Genomic DNA, 25,796 nt, shown 5'->3' with positions numbered 1-25,796 from the left:
GGACGGACGAGATGACAACTTTCTACCCAAATTATTTTATGAGTCTTTTTAGAGCCCAAAAATATTATTTTGAGTTTTATTTCCTCAAAATTTTCAGTATTTGATTTTATATAATTTTAGGAGTCCTTTTTATCCAAATTTAGCCAAAATATTGACTTTTAATTACCTTTAAAATTCCCTAAAATTTATATTTTGGGATTTTAAATTAGTTATCAGATTTTTACGTATTATTTAGAGTTTTTTTAAGTTATATATTTTATATTTAAAACCCTTATTAATATTTTGATTATCCAAAATCTTATTTTATTTAAATTACACCCTAAATCTACCCAAACCTACGTCTTCAAGCCTTCAGCCACCACCCCCTCCCTTGTTCTTCACCTCCTTCATCGTGCCAGCCCAGAAAACTCCATAGGAGATCGATTTTAAGCTTCCAAGGTGGTTGTTCATCGTCCAGTCTTTCCGGAATCGTCATCTACGCCTACTTCTCTTCAACCTTCGGTGCTAGGCATGTTTCTTTTCGTTTTTATTATGCCATATCAGTTTTTATGCGTGTGTGTGTGTAAGCATCAGTTTTATTCAAGAATTTTCAGAAAAAAATCGAGATTGGTTTTGGATGTATGCGCCTTGTTCATGTATTTGTTGAATCATGCTCACGTTTTATTTGCCATGGGTGCGTCCAACTGCTAGACAAGGGTTCCTAGGCTGTGTGAGGGTGGTCTGGACTTGAGTGGCTCGAGTGGTTCGAGCCAAACGAGCCCAGGTAAGGGTTGGTGCAAGATCGGGTTCCTTTGTACGCAGTTTAGGGTTCAGAGGAAGGGGTGATCGGCTAGGTGGCTAGGGCTGCATGGGGCTGGGGTTGTGGTTAGGTTAGGACTGCCCAGACGTGGGCTACGTTTGGGCGGTAGAGCTCCGGCCAGGGGCGACCGGAGCAGGCCGGCAGCAGCCATGGAGTGGCTGCTGCTCGCGGCCGAGGGCTGTGCAAGAGGGGGAATCGGGTTTTAGGGTTTAGAGTGGATCCGGGTCAGGTTGTTGGGTCCGGGTCGGGTCTGGAAAGTCATGGGTTATGTTAGTTGGGTCCGGGTTCGGGTTAAGCGAGTCGGGCTCAGGTATTTTTATTTTTAAGTTTTAAGTTTAATTAAGTGTTAAATCGGCCTAATTAAATCCCAAAAATTTAATTGGGCTCCATTTAATTATTTGGGTTGAATTTAATTGTTATTGGGCTTAATTAAATTAAATTAAGTTAGCCCAATAATTTTATGGGCTTGGGAGCCCATGGAAGTTATTGGGCCAGTCTTTGGGCTTTTGGGCACATTGGACCAGATTAAGTTGTTATTGGGTCAAGTATGTGCGAATGGGCTTTAATTGATTTATTGGGCTTAGAAATGCGTTAATGGGCTTAAGTATGTTAATGGGCCAGTTTCAGTGTTAATGGGCCAGAATTTAAGAAAATGGGCTTGAGTGTTAGGGCCAGCGGTTCAGTACAAACCATGAGAAATTGCATGTGTCCTAATTATATATTTAATTATTTTATGCATGGAAGTTATTTTAGTATTTATATGTTAGTATAAAAATTAAATTAAATATATATGAAGGACACACATTTTTATTTAAGTACTTGCATTCATGAAATAATTTTATGGCATGATTTAATGTTTAAGGTTGAGCAAGAAAATAATTTTATGTTGGAAGTTGAAGTAGTGTGACAATTTAAGGGGGACAAGTCCCCACATGTTAAGGGCAGTTTACTGTCAATTTAAGGGTAGTTTACTACCAGCAAGAGGTGATTCGTCACCGCCGCGTATGTTAGTTTTAAGAGACTGATCAGTCGAACCATTTAAGTTTAAGGTTACACTATGGATACGATCATGCGATGTTAGAAAAATGTTATGGTCAACAATGTTTAAGTATGTATTATATGATTATATTTAAGATCAAATTTAAGCAAGATTTTAAGTTATGATTCATGACTTTTAAGCATGCCCATTCATGTATATGTTATGTATTAGTATTTCAGTGATTTAAATTATTTTAAATCCTTGTTATGTTAGCATGTTGGGCCTCTAGGCTCACTACACTTATATGGTGCAGGTGAGTACGTAGAGAAAGATGTAATACCTACCGGCAGCGAGGACGTATGAGCAGACAGGTAGTGATCCCCCGCGGCCGTCGTCTGAGTCATTATGAATATTTTTTTTAGAATTATAAACTCTGTTATTTATTTATTTCTTTTAAGTCTTTTCAGTGGCGAATTTTAATACTATTTTTATTAAGTAATTTTATTGCACGCAAACTTTTAAGTTAATTGTTTTGATAGTATTTTATTTAAGTATGACTCAGATATTTAAGTATGAAATGTTGCATTTTTATTTAGGTTATTTTTAAATCTGTTTATTGTTGTGCATATATGTATGGGCATGTATGTACATTTATTTTACTTAGTATTTAAAAAAATATATATATTTTTCCGCATATGTTATTTTAGAAAATTTGGTCGTTTCAACCAGTGTAGGGGAATATTTGGGAATTGTTATATTTGTCAGCAGACGGGGCATTATGCTAGACTTTGTCCTCAACGGGGCTTTGAGCAAGCACAGAGTGGAAATGCTTCTCGACAGTCGTCTCAGCCTCAGAGGCAATTGAATGCAGTTCACTCTTTCCAACCTCAACAATAGAATCGTCAAGGAGGCAACTAGAATTTGAACCAACCTCCTAGACAGCAGGCGAGAGTGAAACGCCCCATTTTTTAATCTTAAATGAGTTTATTTGAGTTAATCGGAGGTTTCAAAGTTCACAAGCCGACTTGATTTTGATCAGGGTCCATTTTGAAAATTTTGGAAATTTCTGGGACTAAAACGCAATTATTGGATTTTATATATTATCTACACTTGTATTGACTTTTCAAAGTCTTCTCCTTCCTCTCAAAACCGAGATCCACCATTGTAGCGCCTCCAAGCTTTCTCCTATCCTTGTGATTTCAGTCCGAGCTCGATCCAGCCATTGAAATTTATTTCTGATGGCAGATTAGCGATCACTACAGCTACATTTCCGTTATATCGTAAGTTTTTCTACGATCGGATACATTCTAGTTTTTGGATTTTGTTAGAATCGTTCGAGATTCGAGTATGTTGTTCTTGACAGAGTTCTAATCGTTTATTATCTGTCGGTTTTGAATTAGAACGACGTTCGGATTTGTTATGATTTTTGGAAGCCATTTTTGAAAATGTGGATTTTTAGATTGGTTGGGTTTGAGCTTTTGTTGTTGTATTAGCATTGATATGAGTTGATATCGGTATTGAACTGCTGTCTGCGTTTCTGGTTTGTTCAGTTTTAACCGTTATGCCGCCGGTTTGAGTTTTTGGAGTTTTGAACCGTTGGAGTTGTTGTTTTTGGGCTTGTGTATTGATCGTCATTGTTGATCAATTTTTGTATCTGAACAGATTCGTTTGGAGTTGTCAAGCCTGGTGTTAACAGCTTTTGATCGTCAAGAGATTGGACGAAGAACGGTAAAGAGAATTACCTTGAACCATAGTTGTTGTTTAGTTGGTATAGTCTTTGATACAATCTTTTGTTGTAGCTTATCCGGAGTTGGATCTACTACATCGAAAGGTAAAAGCAGTCATCGTAGTGGGATAGCATACTCGGGACAGTTGGTTCTCGAGTTTCCCTTTCAAATCACATATTGCATCTACACTTGTTCTAGCATGAGGAACTTGTGTCTTGTTGATTGATTTTGCTTTTGATTATGTGGCTTATGTTTATATTTCTGTTATGCATTCATCTTGAGCCTACGTTGATTTCAGTGGGCAGAACCGCCCTTTTTGTTTAGACATTTGAGAACTATGATTGAGTGGCCTAGGTCGTAGTCGTTTCGCTTAATGCTAGCATACTCATTATGGTTGCTCAAAGTCTAGAGGAGTGGGATACGTGACACCACCTCGATTGGGAGAGTCGGTGAGTCGTTACGTGATCTCATCCTTGGGATCCCAAAAGCACAACAGCAATCCCTCGTTTATCAGAATTGATATTCGGTTTAAAGACATGCATTTCATTACGTTAATATTGATTAAGTGTTGTCTTGAAAGCTTGTTTATTGATTCATTACTTGTTATGTTGCTTTTACCGGGAATGTCGTTCTCACCGGTTATCCGGTTGTTGCTTTGTTTTGTATGTGTACTTGGCAACAGGTAGGGCAGGAACAATTCAGAAGAGGCATGGTTAGCTTCGAGGGAAAGTTGTAGAAGTGAGACTCGGTTTAGAAGTCGATTTCAGCATGTCAACCTAGATATGTTAGAACATGTTTAGATATCGAAATTCGTCGTTATGTTGTTATTGCTTGTCCTTTACTGTTGAACAGTTGTTGAACTCCAGAATTTTATGTATTAGTGGAGGTTTTGAGTTGTAATGCATGTTTATGTTTTGAAGCATTGATTAGCTTGAATGGCTTGTATGGTATTGGATTGCCTAGCCTTTGGTTCTGTTTTCTTTTTCTGGGCAGCAACCTTGAAGTTTTGCGCTGCGCTTGATCGCACGAGTTTGCTGCGATCGAGCGCAACTTTTATTTTTCCCCGGGCAGAACTTGGCACTTTTGGGCTCCGATCGATCGCACGAGTTCACTGCGATCGAGTGGAGCACTATTCATTAAAAAAAAAAAAATTCTCTCTTTGCTTTTAATCTTGGATATTGTATGTCTAATTGTTGTTTAATCCCGAGATTAGTTGTTTAGAACCCAGGTCTCACATTAAGTGGTATCAGAGCATTAAGATTCTTGGATTGAACTAGAGTGAGCGGGGTAGTTCGAGTCCACATGTATTGACTCCTCGCATGTGTTTGAGTTATTTATTGATTATTTAATTCCATGCAAGCATGTTTTATTATTTGAGAATTAATTGAATTACATGAGTTATGTGATTTAATTAATAAAGCATGAACTACTTGAGATGTAATTGTGTTGTTATCGACGGGTATCCGGTATTTCAAGCGGTTGTAAGGGCACCGTATTGTAGCGATTGAGATATCTTGTGCCCTAACCTTTGATTATCAGATGGGTACTCGTCGAGTGATAAACAGAAACACACCGCCAGTTATTCCTATAACTGAGCAAGCTAGTACTGAAACGGTTGAGATGGATGCTACAGCGACGCCCATGGAAACCTTGCTCACTACAACAAAAATGCTCAATCACAACACCTAAAAGACAACACTTTTTGTAAAAAGCTTTGTTTTTTTTATATTACAACGCTTTTAGTAAAAAGCATTGTCTATATATATTTTATATTCATAAAAAGACAACGCTTTTTTTTAAAAGCGTTGTCTTTAAGCGTTTTTTTAGGTCAAAGACAACACTTTTTAAAAGCGTTGTCTATGAGCGTTTTTTTTTAATCTACAACAACGCTTTTTAAAAAGCTTTGTAGATAAACATTTTTTTTATTAATTTAAAATAAAACTTAAAATATCTATTATTTTAACCCCTTCACGTCTGGAAAAAAATCCTAAAATCCCCAAACCCTTAGTCGCGATTTCTCCCTTTCCCTTTTGCTCTCTTTCGATTCCAACTTTATGTTTTTCCATCATCGTCGATTTTTGCTGCTCGGGTACTTGGCGACTCCGGCGACGAGCTTATTGGCAGACTTTCGGGATTTACCTTGCTCGGGTACTTGGTGACTCCGGCGACGAGGCAGTGGCAGTGGCAGTAAGGTCGGCCGCATGCTGCTCCATGGTCTGACATTGAACGAGGGTGATTGCGATCTTGAGGTAATGCCATATAATTAATAGATCTGTCATTTTTTGAGAATTTGCTCTATAGATCGTCTCTCCACTTCTCCAGCCTTTATTTATGGTGTTTTGTTCCTCGCTCAAAATTTATTTACACTTAATTCCATTTTGATTTCATGCTTTTCTGCGCTGCTATTTCGTACCAGTGTTCAATTTCTTTTTGGAAAATTTTTATTCTCGTTGGTCTTGAATTATAATTTTTAGCTTTGATTTGTCGGTATTTGCTTTGTGTTAACACTTTGAGTTTTGTACTGAAGTATTGGTGGCACTAACACGTGGTGTCGGGGGAGAGCCAGGCGGCCAGTGGGTCTCGCGGCCTGAGTAAATGACCAGCACCATCACTTCATCTTTTGGTGCTGATCCCTCCGCCGTGGGAACTGCCTCCCATGTTCACTCTTCTTCGAGCTCGGGGTCATGAGCTGAATTTTGGTTACTTTCACCGGTTTTCTTTTCTGTATTTTGAAATTGCTGAATTCTAGAGACAGAAAGCGAATAGATGGAATTTGATTTTGTTTGTTTCATTTTTTTATTTTTTGTGTTGGAGTGCATCGAAATTTGCTGGATAACAGATGCTTATGAGTTTGTTACTGGATAACTGATGTACTAGTCCATAACATTCGTTATTTTACCGGTTCTTGTTTTGTAAAAACCATTCAGTGGCTGCTTAAATCCTCTTCACTGTTCGCGTTGTTGTGAATGTTATGTTTTATTTTGTGGTAATTACTTAGAAGATAAAAATGATTATAACTCTCCAATACAATTGAGATTTCAGCTCTTCAGGATAAAGTCGAACAAGTACTGCAATCCTTGAAATTTATTAGTGTTGCTCTGTTGTGTTTTATGCCTAGGATTTGTTTGGAATGATAGTGATGCTGCTTAATTGCAGTTGTGGAACTGAATTTCAAAATTTGTAGGTAGGAAACTACATGAAAATGCAGAAATTGACGTGGATGCTCCTGTTGATCCGCCAAAATTGGAAGATAAGATTGTAGCTGTTCCCCATGGATTATCTACAGATTCTGATGTTGTTAAGAGGTGTTTTGAAATACCATCTTCATGTTTCATTCAAATGTTGTTTGTCACTTTAAAACTATCAATAATCAATCTATATTTTTGGGTGTGTGATTTGCTACTGTTATTCAGAGAATGTGAGTCCATATCAAGGAAAACTCTTCGTGCCGATGCAGAGAAGTATCAATTCCAGGCTGAAGTTTCACGGATTATGGACATCATTATCAACTCGCTTTACAGCAATAAGGATATTTTCTTGAGAGAGTTGATCTCAAGTGTCTCTGATGTGAGCTTTTGTTGTTCCACTTTGTTTGATGTTATTTACATCAACTTCGCTGGAAAGAGCTTGTGTTTGATGTATGGTTGTTGCTGATTTAGGCACTGGACAAGATTAGATTCCTGTCACTCACGGACAAAGAAATTTTGGCTGAAGGTGATGATACAAAGCTCGAGATTCAGGTTCGTGATTTATTGGTTTTAGTTTAGTCAGTTTTGCTAAATTTTCATTTAGCATTTTGTAGGAAGCTTTTAAGCATTAGATTATGGTATTACTGATGCATATGGAATAATTTTTCCAATGTTGTAAAGAATAATTTTTCAGATTTTCATGAAAGTACTCTGGAGTCTGTTAAGTGGCTGTATTAGAATTTTATAGACATCATATTTCTTGATTATGTATTGACTTCCTGTTGAGTGCTGTAATCATAAAGATTTCTCGTGGAATTTTAAGCTGTTTTATCAGAATTTATAATGAACTCATTTTTCTGAAAATTAATGGACATGACTTATTATGAACGAAATGAACAAATGCAGATTACATTGGACAAAGAGAAGAAAACAGTTTCAATTCATGACAGAGGTATTGGAATGACAAAGGAGGATTTGATCAAGAATTTGGGAACCATTTCCAAATCTGGAACTTCAGGTGTGTGTATGTTTGTTTGTATCGTGTATTCGTGTATGATGGCTCAACAGTTGATTTTACTTTTACTTGAAAGCATTTACAGATCGGATTTTCCTTGTTTTTAACTTTCAATGACCTTTTTCTATACAACATTTGTAGAAAAAATGCAGACCAGTGGAGATCTTAACCTTATTGGGCAATTTGGTGTTGGATTTTACTCCGTATATCTTGTGGCTGACTACGTTGAAGTGATTAGCAAAAATAATGATGATAAACAGTATGTGTTGTAGTTATGTTTTTCATATATTTATTAGGATATTTATTAGGATATCATCATCATCAGTATCACGTACCATCATTTTTTCTATGTTAGTTGATTGTCATTTTTCATTTATTATTTTTTTGTTGTGTTACATGTGGCATAGTTACTGGAAACAGTAAGTTCTTATATGTTAGTATCTGTTGTCTGCTAGAAATTTAATATATGATCTCTACAACATTATATTTAGAATATTTCATTTAAATATTACTAAATTCGATAGATGCTTCTATTTGTCCAGAGAAATCCCGAGAGATCTATAACTTCGCATTTGGCTGGGCTAAAGAGAAGTTAAATGTCATTTGCTTTAATTATCTGAAACAGTACTTCTTGGCTGTATTTGGATGGGAGGATATGGTGAATTTAATTTAAATCTGCTAGGCAAATGCATTCAAATTGCTTTAATATTTGTATTCATATTTGTTTTATGTTTGTTTGTTTTTATTTTTAATAATTTACAGTACGGAGATACAAATTAAAAGATAAGAGATTGTAGCGGATTTTATGAAAGCTCGGGAACATGTGCTGAAGGGAAGAATCAAAGTTTTTCGTGATTAATGCATAGTTTTTTCCTAGAACACATTGATTTAGAATTCAATTATTTTTTATATTTGAATGATTTATAATATTGGACGATTGTATATTAGAATTCGATTATTTTTATATTTGAATGATTTATAATACTGAAAGACTCTATATTAAATTTTATTTTACAACTTTTTGAATTTTTAATGATTTATAATATTGAAAATTTGTGAATTAAATTTTTTTTTTGTTTTTTATTTGAATAAAGACAACGCTTTTTTAAGCGTTTTCTTTACCAGAAAAGCTTTTTTAAGCGTTGTCTTTTTCAAAAACGAAAAAGCGTTGTTTTTTTCAGAAACGACAACGCTTTTTCTGCGTTGTCTTTGAGCGTGGTCTTTTACAACACTGGCTACGACAACGCTTTTCGGGGACATTAACAACGCAGAAAAAGCGTTGTCTTTAGCCATTTTTCTTGTAGTGGCTGAAGATGTTTCAGTCGTTTAATCCGCTGTTGTTGATGGGTTCAAAAAATCCAGTTGACTGTGAGAGTTGGTTGGATGATATTGATCAGTTGTTCGATTCCATTGACTTCACAGATGACCGCCGAATCAGGTTAGTCATTCATCAGCTTCGTGGGGTTGCTAAGAGCTAGTGGATCATGACGAAGAAAGCAATGGAGAGTAGAGGTGCGAAAGTTACTTGGACTCTTTTTAAATCTGAGTTTTATAAGCGGTTTTTTCCTATCTTGTATCGTAAAGATAAGGGAGCTGAGTTTGCAAATCTGAAGGAAGGGAATCTGAACATTGAGGAGTACGTGGCTAAGTTTGATAGTTTGTTGCGTTTTGCACCGCTTATTGCCAGAGATGAAGAAGCAAAGGCCGATCAGTTCATCAATGGTTTGAACCCCGATATCTTCACGTTGGTAAACACCAACAGGCCTAAAAACTTTGCGGATGCCATGAATCACGCAAAGGGAGCAGAAGCAGGCTTGTGGAGGCAGAGAGGTAATCAGGTGGCACCTCAGCAACAGAGGCAGTATCAGAATCAGCCACCTCAGCATCAGAACCAGCAGCAGAGGTATGAAGGTGGAAACAGTGGGGGAAACAGAAAGGACCAGTATAAAGCAAGAGGGAAACAATTCAAAAGGCAAGGGAACAGTTCTTCTAGTTCTAGTGGTTCCAAGCAGTTCGGTTCAGGACAGAGTTCTAGATCGTCATCCTTGTACTGCAGCAAGTGTGGAGGTAGACACTCACCAGATCAGTGTGTGGGAGTCTTTGGTAACTGCAACACCTGTCAGCAACCGGGACACTTTTCTAAGGTGTGCCCTCAGCGTAACAGAGATCGAGCTCAGAGGAGAAGTTCATCTCGACCTACAGTTCAGCCTGAGAGGCAGTCTTCTGCGGTTCACTCTTTCCAGCCTCAGCAGCAGAATAGACAGGGAGGTAACTCTAGTGCGAACCAGCCTTCGAGACAGCAAGCACGAGTTTTTTCTTTGATAGAGGATCAGGCTCAGGCAGCACCAGACGATGTTATAGCAGGTAACTGCTCGATTTTCGGTTATTCTGCTCATGTTTTGATAGATACAGGTGCTTCCCATTCCTTTATATCTGATAAATTTGTGTTATTGCATGCTTTGTCTACTAAGATGTTGCCTTCGGTAGTAGCTGTTACTTCACCTTTGGGTGGAGGAATTGTTTCTGTCAGATTAATCAGGAACTGTGAACTGTGTTTTGAAGGAAATCTATTAGAATTCGACTGTATTATACTTGGACTGTCAGATTTTGATTGCATTGTTGGTATAGATGCTTTAACCAAGTACAGGGCAACAGTCGATAGTTTTCAGAAAGTTGTCAGGCTCAGACCAGAAATGGCAGACGAGTGGAAATTCTTTGGTAAGGGTTCTCGATCTAGAATTCCTTTGATTTCAGTGTTATCTATGACTCGTTTGTTACAGAGAGGTACGGAAGGATTTTTGGTTTATGCAGTTGATGTACTGAAATCTAGCCCAGCTTTGGTAGATTTACCAGTGGTTAGAGATTTTGCTGATGTGTTTCCGGAAGATGTTCCTGGATTGCCTCCTATTTGAGAGATCGAATTCAACATCGATTTGGTGCCAAGTACTCAACCTATTTCCAAAGCTCCTTATCGTATGGCACCTATTGAACTGAGAGAGTTGAAGGAACAACTTGAGGATTTGATTGCCAAGGGATACATCAGACCTAGTGTATCTCCTTGGGGCGCTCCTATTCTGTTTGTTCGAAAGAAGGATGGTTCTATGCGGCTCTGTATTGACTACCGTCAACTGAATCAGGCTACAATTAAGAACAGGTATCCTTTACCCAGAATAGATGACCTTTTTGATTAGTTGCAGGGTTCTTCTGTCTATTCTAAAATTGATCTGAGGTCAGGTTATCACCAGCTGAGAGTGCGAGAGGAAGATGTTCCTAAGACCGCATTCAGAACAAGGTATGGTCATTTTGAGTTTATAGTCATGCCGTTGGGTTTGACTAATGCTCCCGCAGTTTTTATGGGTTTGATGAACCGTATCTTTCAGCGTTATTTAGATGAGTTCGTCATTATCTTTATCGATGATATTCATATCTACTCGAAGAACTGTACTGACCATGTAGAGAACTTGAGGACCGTACTGCAGATTTTGCGAGTTGAGCAGTTGTTTGCCAAGTTGTCTAAGTGTGAATTCTGGTTGGATCGAGTTGTCTTCCTCGGTCACATCATTTCTGGAGATGGGATTTCTGTCGATCCCAGCAAGATTGAAGCAGTTATGAATTGGCCTAGACCGACATCAGTACCTGAGATACGAAGCTTCATGGGTTTAGCTGGTTATTATCGCCGATTCATCGAGGGTTTCTCGTCTATTGCAAAGCCTATTACCCAGCTGACTTAGAAGAATGCGCCTTTTGTCTGGACTTCAGATTGTGAGGCTAGTTTTGTTGATCTGAAGAGGAGACTGACCAGTGCTCCGATTCTTTCTATTCCGAAAGGTACTAGAGGTTTCACAGTCTATTGCGATGCTTCTAACCGAGGCTTGGGTTGTGTTCTTATGCAGCATAAGCATGTGATAGCGTATGCATCGAGGCAGCTGAAACTGCACGAGACTCGTTATCCGGTTCATGATCTTGAACTAGTTGCAATTGTATTTGCTCTGAAGATCTGGCGTCACTATCTTTATGGTGAGTCTTTCGAGATCTTTTCTGATCATAAGAGCCTTAAGTATTTGTTTTCACAGGCAGAGCTGAATATGAGATAGAGAAGATGGTTAGATCTGTTGAAGGATTTCGACTGTGAAATCAAGTATTATCCGGGAAATTCGAATGCAGTTGCAGATGCCTTGAGCCGAAAGCTATGTTCATTATCTCTGTCTACTATCGGTGTTTCTAAGTTAATCGATGATTGTTGCACTTCTGGTTTAGAGTTTGAAATAGATAGGGAGACTATCAGAGTGTTTGCTATTCAAGCCGAGCCGGAGTTGTTTGTTGCGATCAGAGAAGCACAGAAGTCTGAGCCGAGTATTCAGGTTTCATTAGAGAAAGTCAGATCTGGGCATTAGTCTGAATTCCAGGTTAGAGATGATGTTTTGTTTGTGAATAACCGTATTGTTGTGCCTGATATTTCGGAGTTGAGACAGCGTATTCTCCGAGAGGCTCATTGCAGTCGGTTTAGTATTCATCCTGGAGGTCGTAAGATGTACAACGATCTGAAGAACCAGTTCTGGTGGAAGAGAATGAAGAGTGACGTAGCGAGTTTTGTATCTCGGTGTTTGAATTGTCAGCAAGTGAAAGCAGAGCGGAAGCGACCAGGTGGTCTATTGCACAGTCTATCTGTTCTTGAATGGAAATGGGATCACATTTCTATGAATTTCGTCACGAAGCTACCACGATCCGTTCGAGGATGCGATGCTATTTGGGTAGTGATCGACCGATTGACAAAGTCTGCGTGTTTTATTCCGTACAGAATGGTGTATCGTCATGATCAGATGGCTGAGTTGTAAGTGCAATGTTGTGAGATTGCATGGTGTGCCGAAGTCGATCGTTTCAGACAGAGACCCTAGATTCACTTCGCACTTCTGGCAAAGTCTTCAGGAGGCACTTGGTACTCGATTGCATCTGAGTACAGCTTATCATCCTCAGACAGATGGACAGTCAGAGCGGACTATCCAGACGTTAGAGGATATGCTGCGATCGGTAGTGCTAGACTTTGGCATTAGTTGGCAAGATTCTTTGCCTCTTGTTGAGTTTTCTTACAACAACAGCTTCCAAGCGAGTATCGGTATGGTGCCTTTTGAGGCATTGTACGGTAAGAAATGCCGATCTCCGTTGTTTTGGGATTATTTGTCTGAGTCACCTGATTTGGGACCGGATATGCTTAGAGATATGGCAGAGCAAGTTAAGATCATTCAGACCAGAATGAAGTTAGCTCAAGATAGACATGCGAAGTATGCGAATGTCAGACGTAGACCTCTGAGTTTCGAGCAGGGAGACCGTGTATTCCTTAAGATTTCTCCGTTCAGAGACACTGTCAGATTCGGTAAGAAAGGGAAGTTATCTCCGAGATTCATCGGTCCGTATGAGATTCTCGAGAAGATAGGCGATCTTGCCTACAGACTTGCACTTCCTCCGTCTTTATCTGGTATTCACGATGATTTTCACGTCTCTATGCTGCGAAAGTATCATCCAGATCCTTCTCATATCCTTCAGCCTGACGAAGTCGACTTAGATGAGACTCTGAGATACTTTGAACGACCGATTCAGATCCTTGATCGAAAAGAGAAACAGCTTAGAACCAAGTTGATTTCATTGGTGAAAGTGCAGTGGAGCTGTCACGGCATCGAGGAAGCGACTTGGGAGACAGAATCTGACATGAGACAGCGATTTCTGGAGTTATTCGGATGACGTGAGTTCTTCTTATTGTCTTTAGTTTTTTATTCTATCTTATGAGTTGTGGTTCTCGTTGATTTCGATGACAAATCTCTTCTTAGTGGGGGAGAATTGTAACGCCCCGTTTTTATCTTAAATGAGTTTGTTTGAGTTAATCGTAGGTTTCAGAGTTCACAAGCCGACTTGATTTTGATCAGGGTCCATTTTGCAAATTTTGGAAATTTCAGGGACTAAAATGCAATTATTGGATTTTATATATTATCTACACTTGTATTGACTTTTCAAAGTCTTCTCCTTCCTCTCAAAACCGAGATCCACCATTGTAGCACCTCCAAGCTTTCTCCTACCCTTGTGATTTCAGTCCGAGCTCGATCCAGCCGTTGGAATTTATTTCTGATGGCAGATTAGCGATCACTGCAGCTAGAGCTCCGTTATATCGTAAGTTTTTCTACAATCGGATACATTCTAGTTTTTGGATGTTGTTAGAATCATTCGAGATTCGAGTATGTTGTTCTTGACAGAGTTCTGATCGTTTATTATCTGTCGGTTTTGAATTAGAACGACGTTCGGATTTGTTATGATTTTTGGAAGCCATTTTCGAAAATGTGGATTTTTAGATTGGTTGGGTTTGAGCTTTTGTTGTTGTATTAGCATTGATATGAGTTGATATCGGTATTGAACTGCTGTCTGCGTTTCCGGTTTGTTCAGTTTTAACCGTTATGCCGCCGGTTTGAGTTTTTGGATTTTTGAACCGTTGGAGTTGTTGTTTTTGGGCTTGTGTATTGATCGCCATTGTTGATCAATTTTTGTATCTGAACAGATTTGTTTGGAGTTGTCAAGCCTGGTGTTAACAGCTTTTGATCGTCAAGAGATTGGACGAATAACGGTAAAGAGAATTACCTTGAACCGTAGTTGTTGTTTAGTTGGTATATTCTTTGATACAATCTTTTGTTGTAGCTTATCCGAAGTTGGATCTACTACATCAAAAGGTAAAAGCAGTCATCATAGCGGGATAGCATACTCGGGACAGTTGGTTCTCGAGTTTCCCTTTCAAATCACATATTGCATCTACACTTGTTCTAGCACGAAGAACTTGTGTCTTGTTGATTGATTTTGCTTTTGATTATGTGGCTTATGTTTATGTTTCTGTTATGCATTCATCTTGAGCCTACATTGATTTTAGCGGGCAGAACCGCCCTTTTGTTTAGACATTTGAGAACTATGATTGAGTGGCCTAGGTCATAGTCGTTTTGCCTAGTGCTAGCATACTCATTATGGTTGCTCAAAGTCTAGAGGAGTGGGATACGTGACACCACCTCGATTGGGAGAGTCGGTGAGTCGTTACGTGATCTCATCCTCGGGATCCCAAAAGCACAGCAGCAATCCCTCGTTTATCAGAATTGATATCCCGTTTTAAATACATGCATTTCATTACGTTAATATTGATTAAGTGTTGTCTTGAAAGCATGTGTTTTGATTCATTACTTGTTATGTTGCTTTTACTGGGAATGTCGTTCTCACCGGTTATCCGGCTGTTGCTTTGTTTTTTATGTGTACTTGGCAACAGGTGGGGCAGGAACAATTCAGAAGAGGCATGGTTAGCTTCGAGGGAAAGTTGTAGAAGTGAGACTCGGTTTAGAAGTCGATTTCAGCATGTCAACCTAGATATGTTAGAACATGTTTAGATATCGAACTTCGTCGTTATGTTGTTATTGCTTGCCCTTTACTGTTGAACAGTTGTTGAACTCCATAATTTTATGTATTAGTGGAGGTTTTGAGTTGTAATGCATGTTAATGCTTTGAAGCATTGATTAGCTTGAATGGCTTGTATGGTATTGGATTGCCTAGCCTTTCGTTCTGTTTTCTTTTTCTGGGCAGAAACCTTGAAGTTTTGCGTGCGCTCGATTGCACGAGTTCGCTGCGATCAAGCGCAGCTTTTATTTTTCCCCGAGCAGAACTTGGCACTTTTGGGCTCCGATCGATCGCACGAGTTCGCTGCGATCGAGCGGAGCACTATTCATCCAAAAAATTTTTTTTCTCTCTTTGCTTTTAATCTTGGATATTGTATGTCTAATTGTTGTTTAATCCCGAGATTAGTTGTTTAGAATCGAGGTCTCACAGAGAGTGTATGCTCTGAATGAGGATCAGGCTCAGGCTGCACCTGATGATGTGATTGCAGGTAATTATTCGATCTTTGATTATCCTGCTAATATTTTGATAGATACAGGTGCTTCTCACTCTTTCATATCTGAGAAATTTGTGTTGATGCATGCCTTGCCTTTTGAGCCATTACCTGCTGTAGTTTTTGTTACTTCACCTTTGGGTGGAGGAATTGTTGCGAGGAATTTCGTTAGAAATTGTGGATTGAGTTTTGAAGGAAATTTGATCGAGATCGACTGTATTCTACTTGGTTTTTCTGACTTTGACTGCATAGTTGGCATAGATGTTTTGACTAAGTACAGGGCTACAGTAGATTGTTTTCAGAAGATAGTCCGTTTCAGACCAGAGATGTCAGACGAGTGGAGATTCTTTGGTAAGGGTTCTCGTTCTAGAATTCCTTTGATTTCTGTATTGTCTATGACTAGATTGTTACAGAAAGGAGCCGAGGGATTTTTGATTTATGCGGTCGATGTTTTGAAGTCTAGCCCTGAGTTGAATGACATACCAGTGGTTAGAGAGTTTCCTGATGTGTTCTCGGATGAGATTTCGGGATTACCGCCTATTCGTGAGATTGAATTTGGCATCGAATTGACGTCAGGTACTCAGCCGATTTATAAAGCTCCGTATAGAATGGCTCCGATTGAATTGAAGGAATTGAAGGAGCAGTTGGAAGAATTGATTGCCAAGGGATACATTCGACCTAGTGTATCGCCTTGGGGTGCTCCTGTTCTGTTTGTTAGAAAGAAAGATGGCTCTATACGTCTCTGCATTGACTACCGCCAATTGAACCAGGCGACGGTTAAGAACAGGTATCCTTTACCTCGTATAGATGATCTTTTTGACCAATTGCAGGGTTCGTGTATCTATTCGAAGATAGATTTGAGGTCTGAGTATCATCAGCTGAGAGTCCGTGAAGAGGATGTTCCTAAGACTGCGTTTCGAACGAGGTATGTCCATTTTGAATTTCTTGTCATGCCGTTCAATTTGACTAATGCCCCAGCAGTCTTTATGGGATTGATGAACCGAATCTTTCAGCGTTTTCTAGATGAGTTTGTTATTATTTTCATTGAAGATATCCTGATCTATTCGAAGAGTCGTGCTGATCATGCAGAGCATCTGAGGATTGTTTTGCAGATTTTGAGTACCAAACAGTTGTTTGCCAAACTGTCAAAGTGCGAGTTTTGGTTAGACCGGGTCGTTTTTCTTGGTCACATTATCTCGGGAGATGGGATTTCTGACGATCCCAGCAAGATCGAGTCAGATATGAACTGGCGTAGGCCGACTTCTGTGCCTGAGATTCGAAGTTTTATGGGTCTAGCTGGTTACTATCGCCGATTTATCCAGGGTTTCTCTTCTATTGCGAAGCCGATTACCCAGCTGACTCAGAAGAACGCGCCTTTTGTTTGGACTGAAGAGTATGAGACCAGTTTCATTGAGTTGAAGAAGAGATTGACTAGTGCTCCGATACTTTCTATTCCATCAGGTTCTGGAGGTTTTACGGTGTATTGCGATGCTTCTCATTTTGGTCTGGGATGTATTCTTATGCAGAGGAAGCACGTGATAGCATATGCATCAAGGCAGTTGAAACCGCACGAGACTCGCTATCCAGTTCACGATCTTGAACTCGCTGCTATTGTTTTTGCCTTGAAGATCTGGCGTCACTGTTTGTACGGTGAGTATTTTGAGATATTTTCGGATCATAAGAGTCTTAAATACTTGTTTTCACAGTCTGAGTTGAATATGAGACAGAGAAGATGGCTAGATTTATTGAAGGACTTCGACAGCGAGATTAAGTATTACCCAGGAAAGTCGAATGCAACTGTCGATGCTTTGAGTCGCAAGCTTTGTTCTTTATCTCTTTCGACCATTGGTGTGTCTCGTTTGATTGACGACTATTGCAATTCTGGATTGGAGTTTGAATCAGATAGGAGTCCTATCAGAGTTTGTGCTATCCAGGCTGAGCCAGAGTTTTTTGTGTCGATCAGAGAAGCACAGAAATCCGATGAGAGTATTCAGAATTCGATAGAGAAAGTAAGATCTGGACACCAGTCTGAGTTTCAGGTCAGGGATGATGTTTTATTTGTGAATAATCGTATTGTCGTGCTTGATATTTTCGAGATAAGACAGAGTATTCTGCGAGAGGCACATTGCAGTCGGTTCAGTGTTCATCCAGGAGGCCGGAAGATGTATAACGACCTGAAGAATCAGTTTTGGTGGAAGAAGATGAAGAGTGACGTTGTGAGGTTTGTATCCCGTTGTTTGAACTGTCAGCAGGTGAAAGCCGAGAGAAAGAGGCCGGGTGGTCTTCTGCACAGTTTATCTGTTCTGGAATGGAAGTGGGATCATATCTCGATGGATTTTGTCACAAAACTACCCGATCTGTTCGAGGATGCGATGCCATTTGGGTAGTGATTGATCGTTTGACGAAGTCTACTTGTTTCATTCCGTATCGGATGACATATCTGAAAGAGTGGGTGCTCGGTTAGCCAACTTGTGGCTAAGGGCTTTTATGACTCTATGTAAAACAATCTTTTGTTTAATATAATTTACACTTTTATAATGGCATTGACTTTATCTTTCTTCATATTGTTATATTATGATATACTATTGTTGTTTTGATAAAGACCTTGAATATACTATAGTGTATGTAAGATGTGGTAGCACATGGGGATGGCTATCATGAAACACATCTTATAGTCACTGTATATTCTAAACTGTTCCTAGTCAATTGAGCCGTCCGCAAATAAGGATAAGGATCGCTCGAGATTGAGACTAGCATTTGCGATGCCGAGTACCACGTTTCATTGGTATGGAACATAGAGATGTTCAAAGCATGCAAATGGATATTCATATGATGAATGATCGAACTACCCTATTCGGACTTTCCAAGTGTTTATCACTTATCGAGTGGATAAAGTCCGCGGTTTTGGTTGTACACCATTAGTCCTTATTACTTGAAACATCATTGAGACTCTATATGCTAGTACTGTACTTTGTCTCGTTTACCGACTCTATTGGGGTCATCAGGTGTCGGGATTGGGTACAGTTACGACACATATAGGAGTCGATGCTTTGTTGTCAAGGATTCACCACATACTTGCGAGTGTGGATATCCTATGCGATCTGAGGAGATATTAATGTGACGAATCTCTGGCCAGAGTACATGATGTGTTTTAGGTTAATGAGTTTTCCTAGTAACACATGCGATGTCACTATTTGATCTCCAAGATGTAATGCATAGTTACCGAATCTCGAACGACTCTCGATATACCAATGGTTGTTGATTCGATCGGGATATATGGATGAAGGGACCGTACTGTACGCTAACCAAAATCTATTGGTTCTTGCAGGAACTATCAGTAATACCTAGGGAATCATGGGGCGATGTTGCTAGGAGCTCTTACCATGATTCGATGGGTAAGTCGGAAATTGTTGTTCTGAGTCACAAGGAGTTGTGAGCCCACGGCTAGCTGTATTCCTGAACCATTGAGGGTTACACAAGTAATGGATTACTAAAACCCCGTAGAGATAGTTAAATTTAAAGAGTTAAATTAAATGAAAGAGAAGTTGTACTTCTTAACTAAAGGGAGTGGGATTTCCTAAAATGACATAGGGATGGGCATTTTTGGAAATCACTGAATTCGGATTCAGAAAAATTATCTTGACTCTAAAAGATGCAGAAATGGTTTCTGTGCACATTGGTAAAATCAGTTTATCAATCGGAGTCACGATGAATTTTATATTAATTTCTAGAACAACGGGCTTGGTTTGTTGGGCTTAAGTTATGGATTGTGGGCCCTAAGGAGTTAGAGTCCTAATGCAATTATAACTTAATCTAGTCTAGAAATTATCTATAAATATATGTACTGTGTTCGAAAATCAAATAAGATTTCAGTCTTGCAATTTTCGAATTTCAGCCTTTATTATTCAAGGGGATTTTCGAAATCCTCTGTCCCTTTTGGAGAAAAATTCGGGTTGTGTTTTTGTGAAAAATTACAATCTGAATTAACAGATCATATCTGTTTATTCTCTACGCAAACTTCTGATTGATTTCTAGTGCAGTCAATCAGAGGGTTTTGTTTTCTATTCGTGGACCTGATTGAAGAAACGTTCGTTCATCAGTTTCGGGGATATACAACAAGAGCATATTAAATTCTGTTGGTGTCCATAATCTCGCTTCGAGATTTCAAGGTAAAATATTTAATAGTGATTATTTGTTTTACTTACACTAATTTAATCGTAAAAGTTTTGATACCCATATATGGAATCGTTCCATATTAATAAAATAAATTTTTAAACTTCCGCTACACCGGATATCAATTCTAATTGATCTGAACACGTTTTCCAACAGTGGTATCAAAGCCAGGTTTCTCAGATCAAACGATTAAATTAATCGATTGTACAAAATTTTTAAGCCTCGGTTTTTGAAACAAAACGAAAATTTAAAATTAAATTTTAATGGGCAAATCGGGCAGCGATCGTCGTTGCCCGGGGCAGCGATTGTCGCTGCCCATGGGCAGCGAACGTCGCTGCCCAGCCCGGGCCCCTTTTTGGGGCGCGGGCTGCCCGGGATTGTCCTGGGCAGCCCGGAAAAATTATTTTTTTAATTTTTAATTAAAATTTTAATTTTTTGAAATTCTAGTTTTTGATCCGATCGAAAATTATTTTTGATTGGTTCACGAGGCATCGGATCGAATTGTTCGAGTCCGAAAATTTTAAAATTGATTTTTGGATAAATTTGAATTTTTGGAAAATTTATAAATTTTATCCGTTAAATTAAATTTTATAAAATTAATTATTTTGGTACAATTGATGATAAGATATGATCTTATGGATGGATAAGATAAAATATGATTTTATCTTTTAAATTATGATGCCTTTGCATGTTTATCCAATTATTTAATTATTGAATTAATTAATGGATAAAGGATGATCGATTGTCATGACCAATGTTTTAGGTGTATGTTAGGTGATTTACATTTGTCTTATTGTTGTTGGTTTTTATTAATGGGCTTGGTTTATAGCCCAATATGATTGTCATATGTAATAAAAGTGGGCCTGTTTTATGGCCCTTTCCCACCCCTAAAATGTATCCCATATTTGTCATCGAAATTTATTGTAAATTTATTAGACTTAGTGGGAGACAAAGATTTGAAGAAATGGTGGGCCCAGCAGACAATGAAGACCGAAGAAATGTAAATTGGAAGCACAATATAATAGGATTGCATTGCATACTTGCATATCACCTAGGATTGGACTTAGACTCGTGATTGGCAACCACGGGTCGATTAGTTAATGAGATCGATCATCCTTAAATAATATATGATATTATTGATGTATGCATGTTTAGACTAAATTGTATGAATCCCGCAAGCATACATAAATTGCATGATGAGACAAATTTTCAAAATTAAAAATCCCTCATTTTAAATATGATTTAAAATTGATATCAAGATTAATAAAAAGGGAATTTAAATATTTTTTAAATATTCCTACCTTCCATCAACGATCAATGTATGAGATGCTACCCGTGGATACGGTCCGGCTCATATTATTGGGGGGGGCCCGTTCGTCGAAAAGTTGTACATTGGATCGACACATGTTGTAAGTTGGGTGGAACTCCCATGGGATTAGCTCATATTATTGGGGATCCACATGGCGACCGTCCATCACAACTTAATATTGATGGGTTATCTTGACATGTCACAATAAACGGCGTCATATTATTGGGCCTTTATTGGACATGAGGTAAAAACATGGGGGTTACTTTGGAAGTAACTGGGCTCTACCTTTTGAAAATTATGGTTGGATGATATTATTCGGGATCATGATTTGTCAATTGGACTCCATGTTCTCACTAAGGAAAACAGTTTCCTGTTTTCACTAGAGGGTAGTGAAATCTTTAAAATAGTAGGAGTGTAATTCATAAAATATAAATTCGTCATATTTTATGTCTTAGTAAATTAATTAAACAAATCAATGATTATTGTGTAACGCCCCGTTTTTATCTTAAATGAGTTTATTTGAGTTAATCGGAGATTGCAGAGTTCACGAGCCGACTTTATTTTGATCAGGGTTCTTTTTGAAAATTTTGGAAATTTCAGGGACTAAAACGTAAATATTGGATTTGTTATATTATCTACTCATTTGTTGACTTTGAAAGCACTCCTCCTCCTCCTCACAACCGAGCTCCACCATTGAAGACGCCTCCAACACTTTTCAAGCTTTGTGATTTTGATTTCCGGTCGATCCAGCCGTTGGAAATTATTTCTGAAGGCAGATTATCGATCACAGCAGTGAGAGCTCTGTTATATTGTAAGTTCTTCTACGATCGGACGCATTCTAGTTTTTGGATGTTGTTAGAATCGAGTTAGATTCGAGTATGTTGTTCTCTACAGAGTTCTGATCGTTTATTATCTGTCAGTTTTGAAATAGAGCGACGTTTGGAATTGTTATGATTTTTGGAAGTATTATTCGAAAATCTAGCTTTTGAGATTTGTTGGGTTTGTCTTGTTGTTGTTGTATTAGCTTTGAATCGAGCTGATATCGGTATTGAACTGCTGTCTGCGTTGCCGGTTTGTTCAGTTATAGCCGTTATGCCGTCGGTTAGAGTTTTGGGAATTTCAAACCGTTTTGAGTTATGAACTTGGCTTGTAAGTTGATCGTGGTTATTGATCAATCATCTCTTGTATCTGAACAGATTCGTTTGGAGTTGTCAAGCCCAGAGTTAGCAGCTGTTTGATCGTTTCAGAGAATTGGACGAAGAACGGTATAAAGAGTTTTCCTTGAACAGTTGCCTTGTTGTTGTTAGATTGTGTAGTTGTTTATACAATCTCTTTTGTAGCTTATCCAGAGTTGGAGCTACTACATTGAAAGGTAAAAGCAGTCATCGTAGCGGGATAGCATACTCGGGACTGTGGTTCTCGAGTTTTCCCTTTTGAAATCTCATACTTGCATCTACACTTGTTCTAGCATGAGGAACTTGTGTATTGTTTGATTGTATTGGTTTTGTTAAAAGGATTATGTTTTATGTTTCTGTTATGCATTCATCTTGAGCCAATCTTGTTTCAGCGGGCAGAACCGTCCTTTTTGTTTAGACGTTTGGGGACTATGATTGATTGGCCCAGGTCGTAGTCGTTTCGTCTGGTGCTAGCATACTCATTATAGTTGCTCAAAGTCTAAAGGAGTGAGATACGTGGCACCACCTCGATTGGGAGAGTCGGTGAGTTGTTACGTGATCTTATCCTCGGGATCCCAAAGGCACAACAGCAATCCCTCGTTATCAGATTTGATATCCCTGTTTAAAGACATTCATTTCATTACGATGTTATTGATTTCGTTATTGTATTGAAAGCATGTTTGTTACTTGTATTACTTGTTATGTTGCTTTTACTGGGAATGTCGTTCTCACCGGTTATCCGGCTGTTGCTTTGTTTTGTATGTGTACTTGGCAACAGGTGGGGCAGGAACAAGTCAGAAGAGGCATGGTTAGCTTCGAGGGCAAGTAGTAGAAGTGAGACTCGGTTTAGAAGTCGAATTAGCATGTTTATCTAGTTTAAGATTGAAGCATGTTAGAACTCGAACTTGATATGTTTTGTTATTCGAATTAGTTTGTATTCGGATTGTAATCTAAAATCGAAGTATGTTGTTGTTGCATCGTTTTAGACTTCTGGTTGTTTTTAGGCCTTCTGAAAGCATGACTTGTTATGGAATGTTTTCCTACACCCTGTTATTGCATATGTATTTGAAGGCATGTCGGACCAAGCGCGGAATCCTTTCTTTATTTTCTGCAGCCAGAGCATTTTCTGCCCAGGCCTTCCGCGCGCGGGCGAGGTGTTCCTCGCGCGCGCGCGAGGCCTCCGTTGGGCCTCTGAATTGTTTGCCCGCGCGCGCGCGAGCTTGTTTCCTCGCGCGGGCGCGCGGCGTTTAAAAAAAAAAAAAAAAAACTTTGAATTGTTTTACTCTTGGATTCTTGTTCGCTTACTTGTTGTTTAATCCGAGATTAATGGTTTAGAATCGAGGTCTCACATTAAGTGGTATCAAAGCGTTAAGATTCTTGGTCGAACTAGAGTGAGCGGGGTAGATCGAGTCTGTGTGTAATGACTCCTCGCATGTGTTTGAATTATTTAATTGTGTACTTAATTCCATGCGAGCATGCTTTATTGTTTGAGCATTATTTGAATTACATGGTTGTGTGATTTAAATTAATAAAGCATGATCTACTTGAGATATAACTGTTTATGTTCTCGACTGGTATTCGGTATTCCAAGCGGTTGTAAGGGCACTGATGGTAGTGATTGAGATATCTCGTGTGCTAACCTTTGATTATCAGATGGGTCCTCGTCGAGTGATAAACAGAAACACACCACCAGTTATCCCTGCGACTGAGCAAGCTAGCACTGAGGTTGATCAGTTGGATGCTTCAGCAACTCCTATGGAAACCTTGCTGAAGAGGTTTCAGTAGTTCAATCCGCCATTGTTGATGGGTTCAGAAAATCCAGTTGACTGTGAGAGTTGGTTGGATGATATGGATCAGTTGTTTGATTCCATTGACTACACAGATGACCGCCGAATCAGGTTAGTAATTCATCAGCTGCGTGGTGGTGCTAAGAGCTGGTGGATCATGACAAAGAAAGCAATTGAGAGTAGAGGTACAGAGGTTACTTGGACTCTTTTTAAATCTGAGTTTTATAAGCGGTTTTTTCCTATCTCGTATCGTAAGGATAAGGGAGCAGAGTTTTCAAATCTGAGGCAAGGGAATCTGAACATTGAAGATTACGTGGCTAAGTTCGATAGTCTGTTGCGTTTTGCACCGCTAATTGCCGGAGATGAAGAAGCTAAGGCAGATCAGTTCATCAACGGGTTGAACCCCGATGTCTTCACGTTGGTTAACACCAACAGGCCTAGCAACTTTGCGGATGCCATGAATTATGCAAAGGGAGCAGAAGCAGGCTTGTGGAGGCAAAGAGGTAATCAGGGGGCACCTCTGCAGCAGAGGCAGTATCAGAACCAACCATCTCAGTACCAGAATCAGCCACCTCAACATCAGAACCAGCAGCAGAGGTATGAAGGTGGAAACAGTGGGGGAAACAGAAAGGATCAGTACAAGGCAAGAGGTAAACAGTTCAAGAGACAGGGGAACAGTTCGTCCAGTTCCAGTGGTTCGAAGCAATTCGGTTCAGGACCGAGTTCTGGGTCATCATCCTTGTACTGCAGCAAGTGTGGAGGAAGACACTCACCGGATCAGTGTGTGGGAGTCTTCGGCAATTGTAACACATGTCAGCAACCGGGACACTTCTCTAAAGTGTGCCCTCAACGTAATAGAGATAGAGCTCAGAGTGGGAGTTCGTCTAGACCTGCAGCTCAGACGGAGAGGCAGTCGTCTGCAGTACACTCTTTCCAACCCCAGCAACAGCAGAACAGACAAGGAGGTAGCTCTAGTGCAAATCAGCCTCCGAGACAGCAAGCACGAGTCTTTGCATTGACAGAGGATCAGGCTCAGGCAGCACCTGACGATGTCATAGCAGGTAACTGTTCGATTTTCGGTCATTCTGCTCATGTCTTGATAGATACAGGTGCTTCCCATTCCTTTATCTCTGAGAAATATGTGTTATTGCATGTTTTGCCAACTGAATTGTTGCCTACAGTAGTAGCTGTTACTTCACCTTTGGGTGGAGGAATTGTTTCTGTCCGACTAGTCAGGAACTGTGAACTTTGTTTTGAGGGGAATTTGTTAGAATTCGACTGTATTGTACTTGGGCTGTCAGATTTTGATTGTATTGTCGGGATAGATGCTTTAACCAAGTACAGGGCGACAGTTGATTATTTTCTGAAGGTTGTCAGGTTCAGACCTAAAATGGCAGATGAGTGGAAATTCTTTGGTAAGGGTTCTCGATCTAGAATTCCTTTGATTTCAGTGTTATCTATGACTCGTTTGTTACAGAGAGGTGCAGAAGGATTTTTGGTTTATGCGGATGATGTACTGAAATCTAGCCCAGCTTTGGTTGACTTACCAGTGGTTAGAGATTTTGCTGATGTGTTTCCGGAAGATGTTCCTGGATTGCCACCCATTCGAGAGGTTGAATTCAGCATTGACTTAGTGCCAGGTACTCAACCTATTTCAAAAGCTCCTTATCGTATGGCACTTGTTGAATTGAGAGAGTTGAAGGAGCAGCTTGAGGATTTGATTGCCAAGGGATACATCAGA

At 39.3% G+C, this 25,796-nt stretch overlaps 1 protein-coding gene across 1 annotated transcript; it reads left to right on the top strand.

Annotated features, from left to right (window-relative positions):
* Positions 1 to 6,100: 6,100 nt before the first annotated feature.
* LOC140861390 (endoplasmin homolog) lies at positions 6,101 to 8,301 on the top strand. Its single transcript, XM_073264413.1, has 7 exons — positions 6,101 to 6,128; positions 6,690 to 6,810; positions 6,919 to 7,072; positions 7,165 to 7,245; positions 7,600 to 7,711; positions 7,841 to 7,967; positions 8,251 to 8,301. The coding sequence occupies exons 1-7, from the start codon at positions 6,101 to 6,103 to the stop codon at positions 8,270 to 8,272; spliced, it is 645 nt and encodes a 214-aa protein (XP_073120514.1). The 3' UTR covers positions 8,273 to 8,301.
* The last annotated feature ends 17,495 nt before the right edge of the window (positions 8,302 to 25,796 follow it).

The sequence above is a fragment of the Henckelia pumila genome, chromosome 1, assembly GCF_033568475.1.
Source record: "Henckelia pumila isolate YLH828 chromosome 1, ASM3356847v2, whole genome shotgun sequence".
Lineage (NCBI taxonomy): Eukaryota > Viridiplantae > Streptophyta > Magnoliopsida > Lamiales > Gesneriaceae > Henckelia > Henckelia pumila.
Note: the sequence above shows the minus strand (reverse complement) of the source record. Positions and strands in the feature narration are given on the sequence as shown.